Source organism: Thamnophis sirtalis, unplaced genomic scaffold (assembly GCF_051295495.1).
Source record: "Thamnophis sirtalis isolate CommonGarterSnake01/CBP01778 unplaced genomic scaffold, rThaSir2_p1.2 scaffold_8, whole genome shotgun sequence".
NCBI classification, from domain to species: Eukaryota; Metazoa; Chordata; class Lepidosauria; order Squamata; family Natricidae; genus Thamnophis; species Thamnophis sirtalis.
Genome location: NW_028261388.1, coordinates 4057932 through 4076502, shown reverse-complemented (window position 1 = coordinate 4076502; position 18571 = coordinate 4057932). Strand labels below are relative to the sequence as shown.

The 18571-nt window shown below is 49.9% G+C and overlaps 1 protein-coding gene across 3 annotated transcripts in view; it reads left to right on the top strand.

Annotated features, from left to right (window-relative positions):
• Nucleotides 1–17319, top strand: part of DGAT2 (diacylglycerol O-acyltransferase 2) — a 49114-nt gene extending 31795 nt beyond the window's left edge. For all 3 annotated transcript variants that reach the window (XM_087720987.1, XM_087720986.1, XM_087720988.1), the window contains exons 5-8: nucleotides 6805–7009; nucleotides 13591–13765; nucleotides 15465–15667; nucleotides 16592–17319. In XM_087720987.1, the coding sequence (XP_087577113.1) occupies nucleotides 6805–7009; nucleotides 13591–13765; nucleotides 15465–15667; nucleotides 16592–16746 (738 nt within the window). In that variant the 3' untranslated portion in view covers nucleotides 16747–17319. The remainder of the gene's footprint in view (nucleotides 1–6804; nucleotides 7010–13590; nucleotides 13766–15464; nucleotides 15668–16591) is intronic.
• The last annotated feature ends 1252 nt before the right edge of the window (nucleotides 17320–18571 follow it).

The window sequence follows — 18571 nt, the reverse complement described above, 5'->3', positions numbered from 1 at the left end:
TGGGAGGTATGTATCAGCAGGCGGTGTCGAAGGTACTCTGGCCCTAAGCCATGTAGGGCTTTAAAGGTGATAACCAGCACCTTGAATTGTGTCCGGAGACCAATTGGTAGCCAGTGCAGCTCACGGAGGACAGGTGTAAAGTGGGTGTACCTCGGCACACCCAATATAGCTCGCGCGGCCGCATTCTGAACCAACCGCAGTCTCCGAACGCTTTTCAAGGGTAGCCCCATGTAGAGTGCGTTGCAATAATCCAGCCTCGAGGTGACAATTCCTCCTCAGGTTCCTTCAGCTTCAGCGATTCTGGTGAACCCCAAAAGCGCCCGTTTAAATAGCAATAGCAATAGCAATAGCAATTAGACTTATATACCGCTTCATAGGGCTTTCAGCCCTCTCTAAGCGGTTTACAGAGTCAGCATATTGCCCCCAACAACAATCCGGGTCCTCATTTTACCCACCTCGGAAGGATGGAAGGCTGAGTCAACCCTGAGCCGGTGAGGTTTGAACAGCCGAACTGCAGAACTGCAGTCAGCTAAAGTAGCCTGCAGTGTTGCACACTAACCACTGCGCCCCCTCGGCTCCTTAAAAAGGGGGCTATCTCCTTTCCCTGAAGCTGACAGGAAATTTCCCCTTGGGGATATGCAGGTAGTCCTCGGCTTACGACCACAGTCGAGCCCAACACGTCCAGAGTTAAGTGAGACGGTTACCAAGTGAGTCTTTCCCCGCATGTGACATCCTTTCTCGCCGCAGTTGTCAAGTGATTTGCTGCCGTTGTTAATAAGGGTCGTGAAATAAATCGACTTGGCTTGTCAGATGGTCGCAAAAGGGGATCCGCCTGGCCCTGGGACACTGCAGCCGTCGTAAGTACATGCCAGTTGCCGAGCCTCTCCGGATTTTTGATCATGTGACCACAAGGCTGCTCCAGTGGGGTTGTAAGTGTGAAAAACGGTCATATGTCACATTTTCCAGTGCCGTTGTAACTTCGAATGGTCACTAAATGAACTGTCGTAAGTCAAGAACTACCTATACTGATAGAAAAGAGTAAGTCAGGGTTGGGTGTTCTCTGAGCTTGGCGGTTTTCTTGCAGACATTTCATTACCAAACTAGGTAACATCATCAGTGCTAGAAGGAAGAGGAGGAGGAGGAGGAGGAAGAAGAGGAGGAAGGGAAGGGAAGGATTGTGAGGTCCTTGGTGCTCTCTGAGCTTGGGGGTTTTCTTGCAGACATTTCATTACCCATCTAGGTAACATCATCAGTGCTAGAAGGAAGAGGAGGAGGAGGAGGAGGAAGAAGAGGAGGAAGGGAAGGGAAGGATTGTGGGGTCCTTGGTGATCTCTGAGCTTGGCGGTTTTCTTGCAGACATTTCATTACCAAACTAGGTAACGTCATCAGTGCTAGAAGAGAAAAGGGCTCGCTTTTATTTTTATATACAGATAGTCCCCGACTTTCAACAGTTCATTTTGTGACCGTGTGAAGTTGCAACAGCACTGGAAAAAAAAGTCACTTACGACCGTTTTCCACACTTACAACTGTCGCAGCGTCCCTGTCGTTCCCTTGATCAAAATTCAGACGTTGGGCAACCGATTCATATTTATGACGGTTTCAGTGTCCCGGGGGGGGGGGGGAGGGAATGGCCCTAGGACCAAACCGGATGTTCGGGAACAGACTTCCGGTTTCCACGTCAGGCCGTCTTTCACCCTCCGGAGGCTTCCCTTAAGCCTCCGGAGGACAAAAAACGGCATAACGTGGAAACCGGAAGTCTGTTCCCAAACTTCCGGTTTGGTCCTAGGGGTGTTTTTCTCCCTTCGGAGGCTCCAGGGAACGGCCCTAGGACCAAACCGGAAGTTCGGGAACAGACTTCTGGTTTCCACATCAGGCCGTCTTTCACCCTCCGGAGGCTTCCCTTAGGCCTCCGGAGCACAAAAAACGGCATAACGTGCAAACCGGAAGTCTGTTCCGGAACTTCCGGTTTTGTGCTAGGGCCGTTTTTCTCCCTCCAGAGACTTCAGGGAAGCCTCCGGAGGGTGAAAAACGGCCTTAAAAGAAGGCCAAAGTCATGCGCGCGCTGGAGCTGACAGGGCAACACCTCATTCCCCCTAACAAATGGCTCCGCGTGTCATAGGTTTCCCCTCACGGTTCTATCCGATTCGCTTAACAACTTCGGCAAGGAAGGTCCTAAGGCGGGGCAGTGTTTACTCCACCTACACCTCTCTTAGCAAGCATAAATTGAGGGTTCAGGTGAGATCTACCTGTTCCCGGGGACGAAGCTTCCTGTTTTTCTGGCGATCACAGAGTGCAAGAGGTTGGGTAGTGAGTTGATCTCCCAACATTGTGCGTGGCACCGAGACCTCTCCGCGGCTTCAGAAAGCACAAAGCGGGTTGGGTGAGCATGTGTGAGGCGGATGGGACGGTTCAGTGGGAGCGTGTTCTTCCCACCGCCCCCCCCCCCACCGCCGCCTTTATTGTTCACAAAGGTTGCACGTGGTGGACCGGTGGTCAAAACGGTGCCAAACGATCAAAGGTTAAACGCCGGGCTTGTTTGTTAACTTCTGGAGATAAAATTATCTCCGGGGAGTGAAGCAATGTCTCTTTCCAGCCCGAATGCAACATTTCCAGTTTGCAGGGAGAGAAGGAAGGAGGGAGGGAGGGAGGGAGGGAGGGAGGGGATCCCAAGGGATCCACCTCCAATTTGGCAGCCTTCAAAGGAGGAACCTCTAGAAGTCGCCAAGAAGTGGCCTTCGATCTCTTGGACCTTGGGTCGCCAAAGGAAAGGGGGTTTATTTTGGTAAACAGGCTGGGTTTCTGTGTGTGTGTATGTGAACATGAGATTCAGCGCGCAAAGATTGGGTTGCCATCACTGGGAGTTGTGTAAACCCTGGGAGTGGCCCATCCAAAAAGAGCCAAGGTGGCGCAGTGGTTAAATGCAGCACTGCAGGCTACTGCTAGATCAGCAGTTCAGCGGTTCAAATCTCACCGGCTCAGGGTTGACTCAGCCTTCCATCCTTCCGAGGTGGGTAAAATGAGGACCCAGATTGTTGGGGGCAATATGCTGACTCTCTGTAAACCGCTTAGAGAGGCCTGAAAGCCCTATGAAGCGGTATATAAGTCTACTGCTATTGCTATCCTCCGAAACGGGATTTTATTTTTCCTTATTTATTTATATCTCCCCCCCCTTATGGTTTTGATAAACAATTCCCGACGGAGAACATACGTTCATATTCCTCCCGCCGCCTTCTATTCTCCCACTAGGACAGCCCTGCGAGGTGGGCTGGGCTGAGAGGGAGTAACTGGCTCGAAGTTACACAGCTGGTTTTCATATCTAAAGCAGGACTAGAACTCACCGTCTCCTGGTGATCGACCCAAGGTCACCCGTTGACTTTCGTGCCTAAGGAGGGACTTGAACTCACTGTTTCCTGGTGATTGGCCCAAAGTCCCCCAGTCGGCATTCGTGTGCCTAATGCGGGACTAGAACTCACCCTCTCCTGGTGATTGGCCCAATGTCAGTCAACTGTCTTTCATGGCTAAGGCAGGACTAGAACTCACTCTCTCCTGGTGATTGGCCCAATATCAGTCAACTGGCTTTCATGGCTAAGGCAGGACTAGAACTCACCGTCTCCTGGTGATTGGCTCAAAGTCACCCAGTTGTATGGCTAAACCGGGACTAGAACTCAATGTCTCTTTCTGATTGGCTCAAAGTCACCCCCTGGCTTTCGTGCCTAAGGAGGGACTAGAACTCACTGTCTCCTGGCGATTGTCCCAATGTCAGTCAACTGGCTTTCATGCCTAAGGCAGGACTAGGACTCCCCGTCTCCTAAATGATTGGCCCAAAGTCACCCAGTTGCATGGCTAAGGCGGGACTAGAACTCACCGTCTTCAGGTGATTGGCTCAGAGTCACCCAGGGACTAGAATTCACCTTCTGGTGAATCCAGCTGGTCTCTAGGTTTGCTGGTAAAAGTCCCTCCTTTCAGAGACACAATGCAAATTAAGATGTCTTCTTCAAATGTCCCTGAGCTTTGAAGACTTTTTGGTGGGGAAACGTGGATGTTTAAACCAGGATGATCACGGAGATCGGGTTGAAAAAAATGGTGAGGAATAAATCTGATGGAGCAGGGAATTTTTTTTCTGGGGTATAACAGAAGGTGGGAAAGCCACCCAGTTCATCCAGTTTGGTCTGGTCTGAGTGTCTTCCTTCGCTGGCACTTCAGCTCCAGTAGCTGAAGGGTGAAATTAGAGATCCTTGTGAATTCTTAAGCTTGGTAAACTGAGATCGCCTTGCTATGCTATTGTTTAGATCTTTCCTTCCTTCCTTCCTTCCTTCCTTCCTTCCTTCCTTCCTTCCTTCCTTCCTTCCTTCCTTCCTTCCTTCCTTCCTTCCTTCCTCTCTCTCTTTCTTCTTTCTTCCTTTCTTCCTTTCTTCTATTTTTCTTCCTTCCTCTTTCCTTTCCTTTCCCTCTTCCTCCAGTAGCTAAAAGGTGAAAGTGGAGATCCTTGTGAATTCCTAAGCTTTGTAAACTGATCACCTTGCTATGCTGTTGTTAGGATCCTTTCTTTCTTTCTTTCTTTCTTTCTTTCTTTCTTTCTTTCTTTCTTTCTTTCTTTCTTTCTTTCTTTCTTTCTTCCTTCTGCTTTTCTTCCATCCTCCTTTCCTTTTCTTTCCCTCTTTCTCCAGTAGCTAAAAGGTGAAAATGGAGATCCTTGTGAATTCCTAAGCTTTGTAAACTGATCACCTTGCTATGCTGTTGTTTAGATCCTTTCTTTCTTTCTTTCTTTCTTTCTTTCTTCTTTCTTCCTTCTACTTTTCTTCCATCCTCCTTTCCTTTTCTTTCCCTCTTTCTCCAATAGCTAAAAGGTGAAAGTAGAGATCCTTGTGAATTCTTAAGCTTAGTAAACTGATCACCTTGCTATGCTGTTGTTTAGATCCTTTCTTTCTTTCTTTCTTTCTTTCTTTCTTTCTTTCTTTCTTTCTTTCTTTCTTTCTTTCTTTCTTTCTTTCTTCCTTCCTTCCTTCCTTTCTTTCTTTCTTTCTTCTATTTTTCTTCCATCCTCCTTTCCTTTCCATCTTCCTCCAGTAGCTAAAGGGTGAAATTAGAGATCCTTGTTTACAAAGCTTGAATTCTTAAGTTTTGTAAACCTTTGCTATGCTGTTGTTTAGATCCATCCTTCCTTCCTTCCTTCCTTCCTTCCTTTCTTTCTTTCTTTCTTTCTTTCTTCTATTTTTCTTCCATCCTCCTTTCCTTTCCATCTTCCTCCAGTAGCTAAAGGGTGAAATTAGAGATCCTTGTTTACAAAGCTTGAATTCTTAAGTTTTGTAAACCTTTGCTATGCTGTTGTTTAGATTTTTCTTTCTTTCTTTCTTCCTTCCCTCCCTCCTTTCCTTATCCTTCCTTTCTTTTCTCTATCCCTGATTCCTTCCTTCCTTCCTTATCATATTTTCTGGAAAGCCTAGGTCAGATGCTGGAGCATTAGCTCTCCTTCACTCAGAGGAAGAGGGGATGAAATAGAGTAGATAAACCAGTTTTGCTGGATTTCTGTTTTCTGTTAAGAGACTAAGGAATGAATGTAAAACGAACCTCAGATGCAATTCGGGGGTGAGAAAAGGGAGGTGCTACACAAAGGCGAGAAAAACAAAACGCACAGGTACAGGAGAGGTGGCACCTGGCTCAACAGTCGTGGCTGTGAGAGGGATAGGGGTGTCCTGGTGGCCAAGCTCTTAAGGATGAGCCAGACGGTACTTAAGGACGAGTGACTCTCGGCGGTGGATGAGGATATGAACAATGACTACTGTGTTCAACCGTAACGCTGTGAAAAGATTACACAGAGCCTAAGTTGCTGTTGTTTTCTATTATTGATAAGTTGCTTTTGGAGTGGTGCGGTGGCCTAGAGGTAGAGCTCTCGCCTCACAATCTGGAGGCTGTGAGTTCGATCCTAGGTAGAGGCAGATTTTCCTCTCGGCACAATGAGAATATACCTGCTGAACAAAACTCCGCATCGGCAACAGGAGGAGCATCCGGCCAGTAAACACTCTGCTAGCTCCATTCAGCTGGCCAGACTCCACCCCGCAAGGGATTATGGCGTTGTTAAAAGATGATGATAATGATGACTTGGAGGTGAAGGTTGGAGTGATGCAGTGGCCTAGAGGTGGAGCTTTCGCCTCACAATCCAGAGGCTGTGAGTTCAATCCTAGGTAGAGGCAGATATCTCTCTCTCTCTGGGCACGATGAGAATATAGCTGCTGAAGAAAACTCCACATTGGCGACAGGAAAGGCATCCAGCTATTAAAACACGCTGCTAGTTCCCCTCAGCCCAGACTCCACCCAGCAAGGGATTATGGGATTGTTAAATGAAGATGATTGATAAGTTGCTTTTGATTCGAGCATGTCATCCAGGGGTTAGAATGCAGTACTGCAGGCTACTTCTGCTGAATGCCGGCTGCCTGCAATTCGGCAGTTCGAATCTCAGCAGGCTCAAGGTTGACTCAGCCTTCCGTCCTTCCGAGGTCGGTAAAAGGAGGACTCAAATTGTTGGGGGCAAGAGACTGACTCTGTAAACCGCTCAGAGAGGGCTGTTAAAGCACCGTGAAGCGGTATATAAGTCTAAGTACTACTAGCACTATACATAAAGCATACTTTATGTGTACTTTAAGACAGTGGATTTGAAGTAGCTTGATTTAAAAATTGGTCCAGTATAATGCATTGTTCGTATTAAGTGGTGGGTACCAATAGACAAAAGAGTCTGTATAATATATGTGTTTGTGTGTGTGTTGTTTTATTTTCAATTTAACCCCCTTTCCTTCTCTCCTTTCCCAGATGATCAAAACCCATAACCTGGCCCCCAACCGGAATTACATTTTTGGCTACCACCCGCATGGAATCATGTCCCTGGGTGCCTTCTGCAATTTTAGCACCGAGGCCACAGGAGTGAGCCAGATCTTCCCCGGGATACGTCCGTACGTTACCACGCTCTCGGGAAACTTCCGGTGGCCCATTCTGAGGGACTACTTGATGACCGGAGGTAAGGAATAAAACCCACGTCGAGTTGTCTAGCGATGCTGTTGGTCTCGGGCCGAAGGCCGGCTGAATGTGTTGAATCTTCTAAAGGAGGCAGGGAATCTCCAACTTGGACTTCAATTCCCAGAATTCCCCAGCCAGCCAGCATGGCTGGCTGGGGAATTCTGGGAGTTGAAGTCCACAGGCCTTTAAACATTGCCAAGATTGTAGGCACCCCTTGTTCCTAAGGCAGTGTGGCGAACCTTTTCAGCACCGAGTGCCCAAATCGGAACAGGTGCGCATGTGCGCACACCAGAGCGCAGGAAACCCGAGGACCAGCTGGCTGGCATGCCCATGCCTGGTTTTGGGCCATTTTTTTCGGGTTTCAGGCCGTGTTTGGCCCCCAAAATGGCCTGTAAACGGCCCAGAAAATGGCTTGGTTTTTGACAGTTTTTCAGAATGTTTAGGGGGTCATTTTTGGGCCATTTTCAGGCTGTTTTTCAGCCATTTACGGGCCATTTTGGGGGCTGATTTACAGGCCGTTTTGGGGCCATTTTCAACCTGTTTTTCAGCTATTTAGGGGCCATTTTGGGGCTGTTTTCAGGCCGTTTTTGGGCCATTTTCAGGCTGTTTTTCAGTCATTTACGAGCCATTTTTGGGGCTGTTTTCAAGCCATTTTTCAGGCCGTTTTTGGGCTGATTTACAGGCTCTTTTGGGGTCGTTTTTCAGGCTGTTTTTCATCCATTTAGGGGCCATTTTGGGAGCTGTTTTCAAGCCATTTTTCAGGCCGTTTTTGGGCTGATTTACAGGCTGTTTTGGGGTCGTTTTTCAGGCTGTTTTTCGGCCATTTACAGGCCATTTTGGGACTGTTTTCAGGCCGTTTTTCAGGGCGTTTTAGGCTGATTTACAGGCCGTTTTGTGGCCGTTTTTCAGGCTGTTTTTCGGCCATTTACAGGCCATTTTCTGGGCTGTTTTCAGGCCATTTTTCAGGTCATTTTCAAGCTGATTTACAGGCCGTTTTGGGACCGTTTTTCAGGCTGTTTTTCGGCCATTTACAGGTCATTTTCTGGGCTGTTTTCAGGCCGTTTTTCAGGCCGTTTTTGGGCTGATTTACAGGCTGTTTGGGGGCCATTTTTCAGGCTCTTTTTCGGCTATTTACAGGCCATTTTCTGGACTGTTCTCAGGCCGTTTTTCAGGTCATTTTCAAGCTGATTTTCAGGCTGTTTTCAGGCTGTTTTTTAGCCATTTACAGGCCATTTTGGGGGCTGTTCTCAGGCCGTTTTTCAGGCCGTTTTGGGGCTGATTTACAGGCCGTTTTGGGGCCATTTTTCAGGCTGTTTTTCGGCCATTTACAGGCCATTTTGGGGGCTGTTCTCAGGCCGTTTTTCAGGCTGTTTTCAGACAATTTTGGGGCCATTTTTCAGGCCATTTTTTGGTGCTCTGGCTCCCGTGAAGATCAGCTGGCCGGCATGCATGTGTGCACCAGAAACCTGAAGAGCAGCTAGTGACGGCACACGTGCCCAGAGAGAGGGCTCTGCGTGCCACAGGTTTTCCATCCCGGGTCTAAGGTGTAGAACTTGGAACTTTCTGAAAAGGGCTGCAATGTGTAATCTTTGTTATACGGGTTAGAGAAAAGGAAGAACAAAATTAGAACCAGCAGCTAGCTGACCTCGGTTGTTCTTGGGAAGAAAATAAAGCAATAAGAGTTTTGGAGTGGTTAGAAAATAGAAGGACTTGAAAGCTAAAGACACAATCCAGAAGAACAACGGCAAAACCAGGAAAACCACATGGATTATAATTGAGCTCCAGTGAAAGTCCTTGGTGCTCTCTGAACTGGGTTGATATCGTACAGACGTTTCATGACCCAACTAGGGAACCTCATCAGTGCTAAAAGGGAGAGAGGTTTGTGGAGAGGAGGAGGAGGTGGTGTGGTGGTGGAGGAGGAGGAGGAAGAGGAGGAGGAGGAAGAGGAGGAGGAGGAGGAGAACTGTGGAGTCCTTGGTGCTCTCTGAGCTTGGTGGCTTTCTTGCAGATGTTTTATTACCCAACTAGGTAACGTCATCAGTGCTAGAAGGAAGGAGGTTTTGAGAAGGAGAAGAATGGGAGGAGGGAGAACTGTGGGGTGCTTGGTGGTTTTCTTGGAGACATTTCATATTTTTTTTATCCCATCTTTATTATTGTTACACATAATAATTTATAAAAACACACAATGCTCCTTCCTCCTCCTATTTTCCCACGACAGCCCATAAATCCATCTTATCTTACAACAATCCTACTTCTTCTTCCTTCCTTCCTTCCCTCCTTTCTTTTCTCCTACTCTCCTTCCTTCCCTCCTTCCTTCCCTCCCTCCTTCCCCCCTTTCTTCTCTCCTTCCCTCCTTCCTTCCCTCCTTCCTTCCCTCCTTTCTTCTCTCCTTCTCTTTTCTTGGAGACATTTCATTACCCAACTAGGTAATATCACCAGTGCTAGTAGGGAGTGAGGTTTGCAGAGAAGAGGAGGAGGAAGAGGACAACAACAGTGGCTGTATGATCCTTGTTCCTCTCTGACCTTGGTTGTTTCCTTTCAATCGTTTCATTACCCAACTAGGTAACATCTTCAGTTGAGTTCCAGTTGAGAGATCTTGTTTTTCTTAATAAACGTAGAAAAATCCCATGTAATGCCCTTAATGCTGCAGCAGGTGGCAGCACTCACCATCCTTGGCTGATCTTTAAAAGCTTAAAGGGGAGGGAAACGCTTAATACAACCGAGTCCTACACTTACAACAGTCCGTTTAGTGACCGTTGGAAGTGAGCGCAATGAAAAAAAGAGCGACCGATGACCGTTTTTCACCCTTACGACTATTAGAGCACTTCCTGTGGTCGCATGATCAAAATTCATGTGAGGTTTGCCCCATATTACAACCTTTCTTGCTCCAGTCGTTAAGTTAGCAAGCCAGTTGTTAAGTGAATCTTGTTTCCCTGTTGATTTTGCTGCTCCAAAGGTTGCAAAAAAAAACCCGCTTACATGACCCGGGACACTGCAACCGTCATAAATAGGAGACAGGTGCCAAATGTTCGAAGTTTGATCATGTGACCTTTGTGTTGTTGCAATGGTCGTAAGTGTGAAATAGGGTCGTGGATCACTTTTTTCGGTGCCGTTGAAACCTCAAGCGGTCACTAAATGAATTGGTCATAAGTCGAGGACATGGTCGTAAGTTTGAAAAGCAGCCCAAAGTCACTTTTTTCAGTGGCACTGTAACTTCAAACGGTCACTAAATGAATGGTGATAAGTCGAGGACATGGTCGTAAGTGTGAAGAAGGTTCATAAGATACTAAATGAATTGGTTGTAAGTCGAGGACATGGTCGTAAGGTTGAAAAACAGCCCAAAGTCACTTTTTTCAGTGGCACTGTAACTTCAAACGGTCACTAAATGAATGGTTATAAGTCGAGGACATGGTTGTAAGTGTGAAGACGGTTCATAAGTCACTAAATGAATTGGTTGTAACTTGAGGACATGGTCGTAAGTTTGAAAAGCAGCCCAAAGTCACTTTTTTCAGTGGCACTGTGTCTTCAAACGGTCACTAAATGAATGGTGATAAGTCGAGAACATGGTCGTATTACTGAGACCTGGCTGGGCCCAGAGGGAGGAGTCCCCCTTGTAGAACTGTGCCCAGAAGGATTTCAGGTGCTGCATCAGCCGAGAGCCCAGGAAGGGGTGGGGGTGTGGCCGTTGTTATCTGGGGAGTCGTTAGTTCCTCGTAGGGTCCCTGCTCCGGAGATTGTTGGGTGTGAGTCTTTGCTGTTAAAGTTGGACCTCAAGGGTCAAGTGGGTCTGCTGCTAACGTACCTGCCTCCCAACAGCGTTGCAGCAGCCCTCCCCTCGCTCCTCGAGTCAGTAGCCGAGCTGGCAGTTGAGTTCCCTAGGTTGATGGTCCTGGGGGACTTTAATCTGCCGACGCTCGGTGAAAACTCTGATGGGGCGCAGGAGTTCATGGCTTCCATGACAGCCATGGGCTTGACTCAAGTAATCCGAGGCCCAACCCATTCGGCGGGACACATGCTTGACCTTGTATTTCTCTCGGAGCAGTGGATGTGTGATCTTGGTCTGAGGGGGAGTGACATCATACCCCTGTCGTGGTCAGACCATTGCCTACTGAGGCTCGACTTCCGGAGGCCAAACCCCCACTGTAGGGAGGAGGAACCGACCAGGTGGTTCCGCCCCAGGCGTCTTATGGAGCCAGTAAGGTTCCAGATAGAGCTTGGGGTTATTCCTGATACTTTCACCCACAGTCCGGCAGAGACTCTGGCTGCTACGTGGTACTCGGCAGCGTCAGAGGCCCTCGACCGGATTGCGCCACTGCGGCCCCTCCGAGGCGGCGGATCCCGGAGACCACCTTGGTTTACCGAGGAGCTCCGGGAGATGAAGCGCCGGAGGAGATGCCTGGAGCACCGTTGGAGGTCCGATAAGTCCCAGCGAACCGAGCAATGGTAACCACCTGCACCAGGGAATATACTAGGGCACTTAGGGCAGCCAAAAGATCACATATAGCCTCCCTGGTTGCGTCCGCTGAGTCCCGCCCAGCCGCCCTGTTTAGGATAACCCGCTCCCTGTTGAACAAAAGAGAGGCGGGGGAACCCTTGCAGGGCAGAGCTGAAGAATATGCCCAATTCTTAGCGGACAAAATTGCTCGGTTTCGGACGGACTTGGACTCCACACCTGCAGTTCCAGCCGAGACTCAGGGGGACCAAGTACAACAGCTCTGGGTTGAGTTTCAGGAGGTTACCCCCGGGGATGTGGACAAGGCCATGAGAGCTGTGAGTTCCTCCACCTGTGCTTTGGATCCGTGTCCCTCATGGCTGGTTTCTAACTGCAGTGAGGTGACACGAGGCTGGATCCAGGCGGTTGTAACCGCCTCCCTTCGGGAGGGGAACTTCCCCGCCGCACTGAAGGCGGCGGTGGTGAGACCCCTCCTGAAGAAGCCATCCCTAGATCCAGCTGTCCTTAATAACTACCGCCCGGTCTCCAACCTCCCCTTTCTGGGGAAGGTTGTCGAGAAGGTGGTGGCCTTCCAGCTCCAACGGTCCTTGGAGGAAGCAGACTATCTAGACCCCTTCCAGTCAGGCTTCAGACCCGGTTACAGCACTGAAACCGCCTTGGTCGCATTGATGGATGATCTCTGGAGAGCCAGAGATGAAGGACATCCCTCCATCCTGGTCCTCCTTGACCTCTCAGCGGCTTTCGATACCATCGACCATGGTATCCTTCTGCGAAGACTGCGGGAGGTGGGAGTGGGAGGCACCGTGTTACGGTGGTTCTCCTCCTACCTCTCGGACAGGTCGCAGTCGGTGTTAGTGGGAGGGCATAGATCGTCCCCAAGGCCCCTGAAATATGGGGTGCCGCAGGGTTCGGTCTTATCCCCCCTACTATTTAACATTTACATGAAACCGCTGGGAGAGATCATCCGTAGGCACGGGATTAGATACCATCAATATGCGGACGATACTCAATTGTATCTGTCCGCCCCGTGCCAAATCAATGAAGCGGTTGACGTAATGGGCCGGGGGCTCGAAGCCGTCATGGACTGGATGAGGATTAACAAGCTTGTGCTCAACCCAGAAAAGACCGAGTGGCTGTTGTGTTTTCCTCCCAAAAATTCGGCCATTAATCCAACACTCAGGCTGGGGGGTCAAATTTTACACCCCTCAGAGAGGGTCCGCAACCTGGGAGTCCTCCTGGATTCACAGCTGTCATTCGACCATCATATAGCGGCTGTGACCAGGGGGGCATTCGCCCAGGTACGCCTGGTGCGCCAGTTGCGACCCTACCTGAACCGGGAGGCCCTCACAACAGTCACTCGGGCCCTCGTGATTTCTAGGCTGGAATACTGCAATGTGCTCTACATGGGGCTGCCCTTGAAGAGCATCCGGCGACTTCAGCTAGTACAGAACGCAGCCGCGCGAGTGATTGCGGGTGCACCCCGATTCACCCGCATTACACCTATCCTCCGCGAGCTGCGCTGGCTACCTGTTGATCTCCGGATGCGCTTCAAGGTGCTATTGACCACCCATAAAGCCCTACATGGCAGTGGATCTGGATACTTGAGAGACCGCCTTCTGCCAATTACCTCCCTACGGCCTATAAGATCTCATAGGTTAGGCCTCCTCCGCATCCCATCGGCCAGCCAATGTCGGCTGGCAACCACAAGGAGGAGGGCCTTCTCAGTAGCGGCCCCGACCCTTTGGAACGAGCTCCCCGTAGAGATTCGTACCCTCTCCACCGTCCAGGCCTTCCGCACAGCCTTGAAGAACTGGCTCGCCCGTCAGGCCTGGGGATAAGGACCACTACCCCGCCCGAATGTTGTATGCATGTTGCGTATTATTTTATTATGTGTTGTTGTCGTAGTATTGTATTGTATTATATTCCCCTCTCCCTGGTTTCTGTGAGCCGCCCTGAGTCCCCCCAGGGAAAAGGGCGGCCTACAAATAAAATCAATTCAATTCAATTCAATTCAATTCGTAAGTGTGAAGAAGGTTCATAAGTCACTAAATGAATTGGTCGTAAGTCGAGGACTGCCTGCATTCCCCTTTTCTTCCCCCTGAAGGTTCTTATTCTCTCTTAATGTCCAGGTCTCTGCCCGGTGAATCGCAACACCATAGACTACCTCCTGTCTCAAAACGGCACCGGCAACGCCGTCGTCATTGTGGTGGGGGGCGCTGCGGAGTCCTTGAACTGTGCCCCTGGGAAAAACTGTGTGACTCTGAAGTACCGGAAGGGCTTTGTGAAGCTGGCGTTAAGACATGGGTAAGGAGCATGAAGGGCCCTCATTTGCCCCTCTGGACGTCAACGGTGGCTCAGCCCTACTCATAGGCATGAAAGCCGGCTGGGTGACTTTGGGCCAATCACCAGGAGACTGAGAGTTCTAGTCCTGCCTTAGGTCTGAAAGGCTTCCTGGGTGACTTTGGGCCCATCACCAGGAGAATGAGAGCTTTAGTCCCGCCTAAATTCTGAAAGGTGGCTGGGTGACTTTGGACCAATCACCAGGTGACTGAGAGTTCTAGTCCCACCTTAGGCACCAAAGCCCGCTGGATGACTTTGGACCAATCACCAGGAGACTGAGAGTTCTAGTCCTGCCCTCGCTCTTAAAACCATCTGAGTGAGTTTGGGCCAATCACCAGGAGACTTGAGGATTCTAGTCCCACCTTAGGTCTGAAAGGCTGCCTGGGTGACTTTGGACCAATCACCAGGGGTCTGAGAGTTCTAGTCCCACCTTAGGTTACCTAGTTACCAAAGCCCACTGAGTGACTTTGGACCAATCACCAGGAGACTGAGAGTTCTAGTCCTGCCTTCGGTCTGAAAACCATCTGAGTGAGTTTGGGCCAATCACCAGGAGACTTAAGAATTCTAGTCCCGCTTTAGGTCTGAAAGGCTGCCTGGGTGACTTTGGACCAATCACCAGGGGTCTGAGAGTTCTAGTCCCACTTTAGGCACCAAAGCCCACTGGGTGACTTTGGACCAATCACCAGGAGAATGAGAGCTTTAGTCCCGCCTAAAGTCTGAGAGGTGGCTGGCTGACTTTGGACCAATCACCAGGAGACTAAGAGTTCTAGTCCCACCTTAGGTCTGAAAACCATTTGAGTGAGTTTGGGCCAATCACCAGGAGACTTGAGAATTCTAGTCCCGCCTTAGGTCTGAAAGGCTGCCTGGGTGACTTTGGGCCAATCACCAGGAGAATGAGAGCTTTAGTCCCACCTAAAGTCTGAAAACCATCTGAGAGACTTTGGGCCAATCACCAGGAGAATGAGAGCTTTAGTCCCGCCTAAAGTCTGAAAGGTGGCTGGCTGACTTTGGACCAATCACCAGGAGACTGAGAGTTCTAGTCCCACCTTAGGTCTGAAAACCATTTGAGTGAGTTTGGGCCAATCACTAGGAGACTTGAGAATTCTAGTCCCGCCTTAAGTCTGAAAGGCTGCCTGGGTGACTTTGGGCCAATCACCAGGAGAATGAGAGCTTTAGTCCCACCCAAAGTCTGAAAACCATCTGAGAGACTTTGGGCCAATCACCAGGAGACTTGAGAATTCTAGTCCCGCCTTAGGTCTGAAAGGCTGCCTGGGTGACTTTGGACCAATCACCAGGGGTCTGAGAGTTCTAGTCCCGCCTTAGGCACCAAAGCCCGCTGGGTGACTTTGGGCCAATCACCAGGAGAATGAGAGCTTTAGTCCCGCCTAAAGTCTGAAAGGGGGCTGGGTGACTTTGGGCCAGTCCTTCTCTGTTACTCCAGCCCACCTCACAGGGTTGTCGTTGCGGGGAGAACAGGAGGACGAAGGCGTGTTGTATATTATGTGTGCTTTCCTGAGTTATTTGTAAAAATAATAATGGTGGAGTACAAATAAAAGAAATATACCCTTCCAGGGGGTAACTGACCCCGCGAAGGACCTCAGTGGTGATGGAGATGCTGTTTGCTTTTTACAATTCTGACCCTGGTTTCTGTTTTCTTCTCCAGGGCCGATCTGGTCCCCATTTACTCCTTCGGGGAGAACGATGTTTTCAAGCAGATCTTTTTCGAAGAAGGCTCCTGGTGCAGATGGGTGCAGAAGAAATTGCAGAAGTATAGCGGCGTGGCTCCGTGCATCTTCCACGGACGAGGGTTGTTTTCCTCCAACAGCTGGGGGTTGGTGCCTTACGCCAGGCCCATCACCACCGTCGGTAAGTGGAAAGAGAACGACTCCCGGCGCCGGCAGAGGAGAATGTTTGTCGCTCGGAGTCGAACTGCGGGGTCCTTGGTGCTCTCTGAGCTTGGTGGCTTTGGTGTGTGGACGTTTCATTACCAAACTAGGTAACATAATCAGTGCTAGAAGGGGTGGGTGGGTTCTGGAGAATGAGAAAGGAAAGAGGAGGATTGTGGGATCCTCTGAACTTGGTGGTTTTCTTGCAGATATTTCATTACCAAACTAGATAACATCATCAGTGCTAGAAGGGAGGGAGGGGGATTTCTGGAGAATGAGAAAGGAAGGAGGAGGATTGTGGGGTCCTCTGAGCTTGGTGGTTTTCTTGCAGACATTTCATTACCAAACTAAGTAACATCATCAGTGCTAGTAGGCGATAGGGGAGGGATTCAAAAAATTTAGCAACCGGTTCTCTGCCCGGTTGCTGGGTGGGCGTGGACATGGTGGGCATGCCCTACTTGCCCTCCTGCACTATGGCGGGGGCCTTCCCCAGACTCTGGAGGTTTTGTTTGAGCCTCTGGGAGGGCGAAAATGGGCTTCGGAGGCCCTCCAGAGGCTGGGAATGGGCCTGAACGTCCGGGAGGCCCATTTTTCACCTGCCCGGAGCCTCCATGCAGGCCCTGCCCTTACCTGGCCTCCAAATGGGCCATGTGGAGACTCCTGGGAGGGGAAGGGAGGGGTGGGCGTGGCCAGCCAATCCTTGCAACTAGCGGTTCAGCAAACCAGATGTGAAATTAGCATCCAGTTCGCCTGAACCGGTCCGAACAGGCTGAATCTCACCCCTGGGTTTGCTCATATTTTAATGTAACTCTATTAGATTGCAAACGGAGAGAAATTTACTTTCGGGCCTAACTTTTCTTCCCGCGACCTTTTCATCTTCTCTTCCTCTCCTTTTGCCTTCCAGTCGGCGAGCCCATCACGATCCCCAAAACCGACAATCCGAGCCAGAAGGAGATAGACTTTTATCACAGCTTGTACGTACAGTCCCTGGCGAAACTCTTTGAGAAGTACAAGACGAAATTCGGCCTGTCGGAGACGGAGATGCTGGAGATTAACTGACGGCCACCCCGGGCGACGGCGCTTGAGGGCCTTTAAATTTGCTGGTGGGCTTGGAAAAAACCGGCGCCAAAAGAGGCTCTTTCTGCCACTTTTCGTTTTTGTCTTCTGCTCTATGGAATTGGGGGGGAAATCGAGCATGGATCTGTAGAGAAGATAAAGGAATATTGTCTAAATATTCAAATATTAGATCTCTCTTAGAGACCGTGTACGGTTCGGCGGCTGACAAGAGTTGCCTTACCCCACTAAATCCCCCCCTCTTCCCACCTCAAATCTCCCAAGGTCAGCCATTTCCTTTTTTCCCCCCTCCGCTGCTATTCAGGGACGCCTAGATTTCCCTGGTTGAGAACAGGGAGAACGTAGCCAGCCATCTTTAAGCCAGCATACAGGCCACCATCTTTGCAAGAGAGGGGCTTTCCTTGAAGGGAGACCAGAGGTGAAATTCAGAAGGTTCTGACAGGTTCTGGAGAACCGGTAGCAGAAATTTTGAGTAGCTTGGAGAACTGGCAAATACCACCTCTGGCTGGCCTCAGAGTGGGGTGGGAACGGGGATTTTGCAGTATTCTTCCCCTGGAGTTGGGGAGGGAACGGGGATTTTGCAGTATCCTTCCCCTGAAATGGGGAGGGAATGGGGATTTTGCACTGTCCTTCCCCTGGAGTGGAGAGGAAACGGGGATTTTGCAGTATCCTTCCCCTGAAGTGGGGAGGGGATTTTGCAATATTCTTCCCCTGAAGTTGGGAGGGAACGGGGATTTTGCAGTATCCTTCCCCGGGAGAGGGGTGGGAACGGGGATTTTGCAGTATCCTTCCCCTGGAGTAGGGAGGGAATGGGGATTTTGCACTGTCCTTCCCCTGGAGTGGGTGGGAATGGGGATTTTGCAGTATCCTTCCCCTGGAGTGGGTGGGAATGGGGATTTTGCAGTATCCTTCCCCTGGAGTGGAGAAGAAACAGGGATTTTGCAGTATCCTTCCCCTGGAATGGGTGGGAATGGGGATTTTGCAGTATCTTTCCCCTGGAGTGGGTGGGAATAGGGATTTTGCAGTATCCTTCCCTGGGAGAGGGGTGGGAATGGGGATTTTGCAGTATCTTTCCCCCGGAGTGGGGAAGGAATGGGGATTTTGCAGTATCCTTCCCCTGCCACGCCCACCAAGCCACGCCCATAGAACTGGCACTAAACATTTTTGAATTTCACCACTGATGGACACCTTCTCTGCTCCAAGAAGGTTCTCCAACCTGTGACATGGCGTAGCTTCTTCTGAAAGGGAAAATGCAGGGAAACGAATAATAAACGGGGACAGAAGGAGGTGCACACTGGAGCCACCTCATGGCTGCTGCTGCTGTGTTGCAATATTTTCGGGGAGGGCTTATTATCCGGGGAGGGCTTATTTTCGAGGAAACAGGGTATAAACATAGTCCTTTTGGCTGTTCCCAAGAAGATTCCAGGAGGGCCTGAGGTCGCGGCTAAAACCCCAAGTAACCGCAATGGCTCCGAGAGAGCGTTAAGACCAGGGTTGGGCTGCAACCGGTTTAACAACGGGTTTCGGTGATCGCACGCCTAATGCACTTGCGCCAGTGCTGGGATTCAGCCGGTTCGCACCTATTCGGGAGAACCGGTTGGTAACTTTCTAAGCAGTTCGGAGAACCGGTTGTTGGAAGAAATCTCCTTTTGTTTTTCCCCACTTTACGGGGCTAATCCTGTAAGGAAGGCAGGAAGGAAACATTCTGGTGTTGTTTCTAGCCTCATCTTTATTGCCCTGCTTAGAGAAACTGCCTCTCCGGTTAACCCTGATTACATTGTCACAGCTAAGGCGAAGCGCCCATCGACAT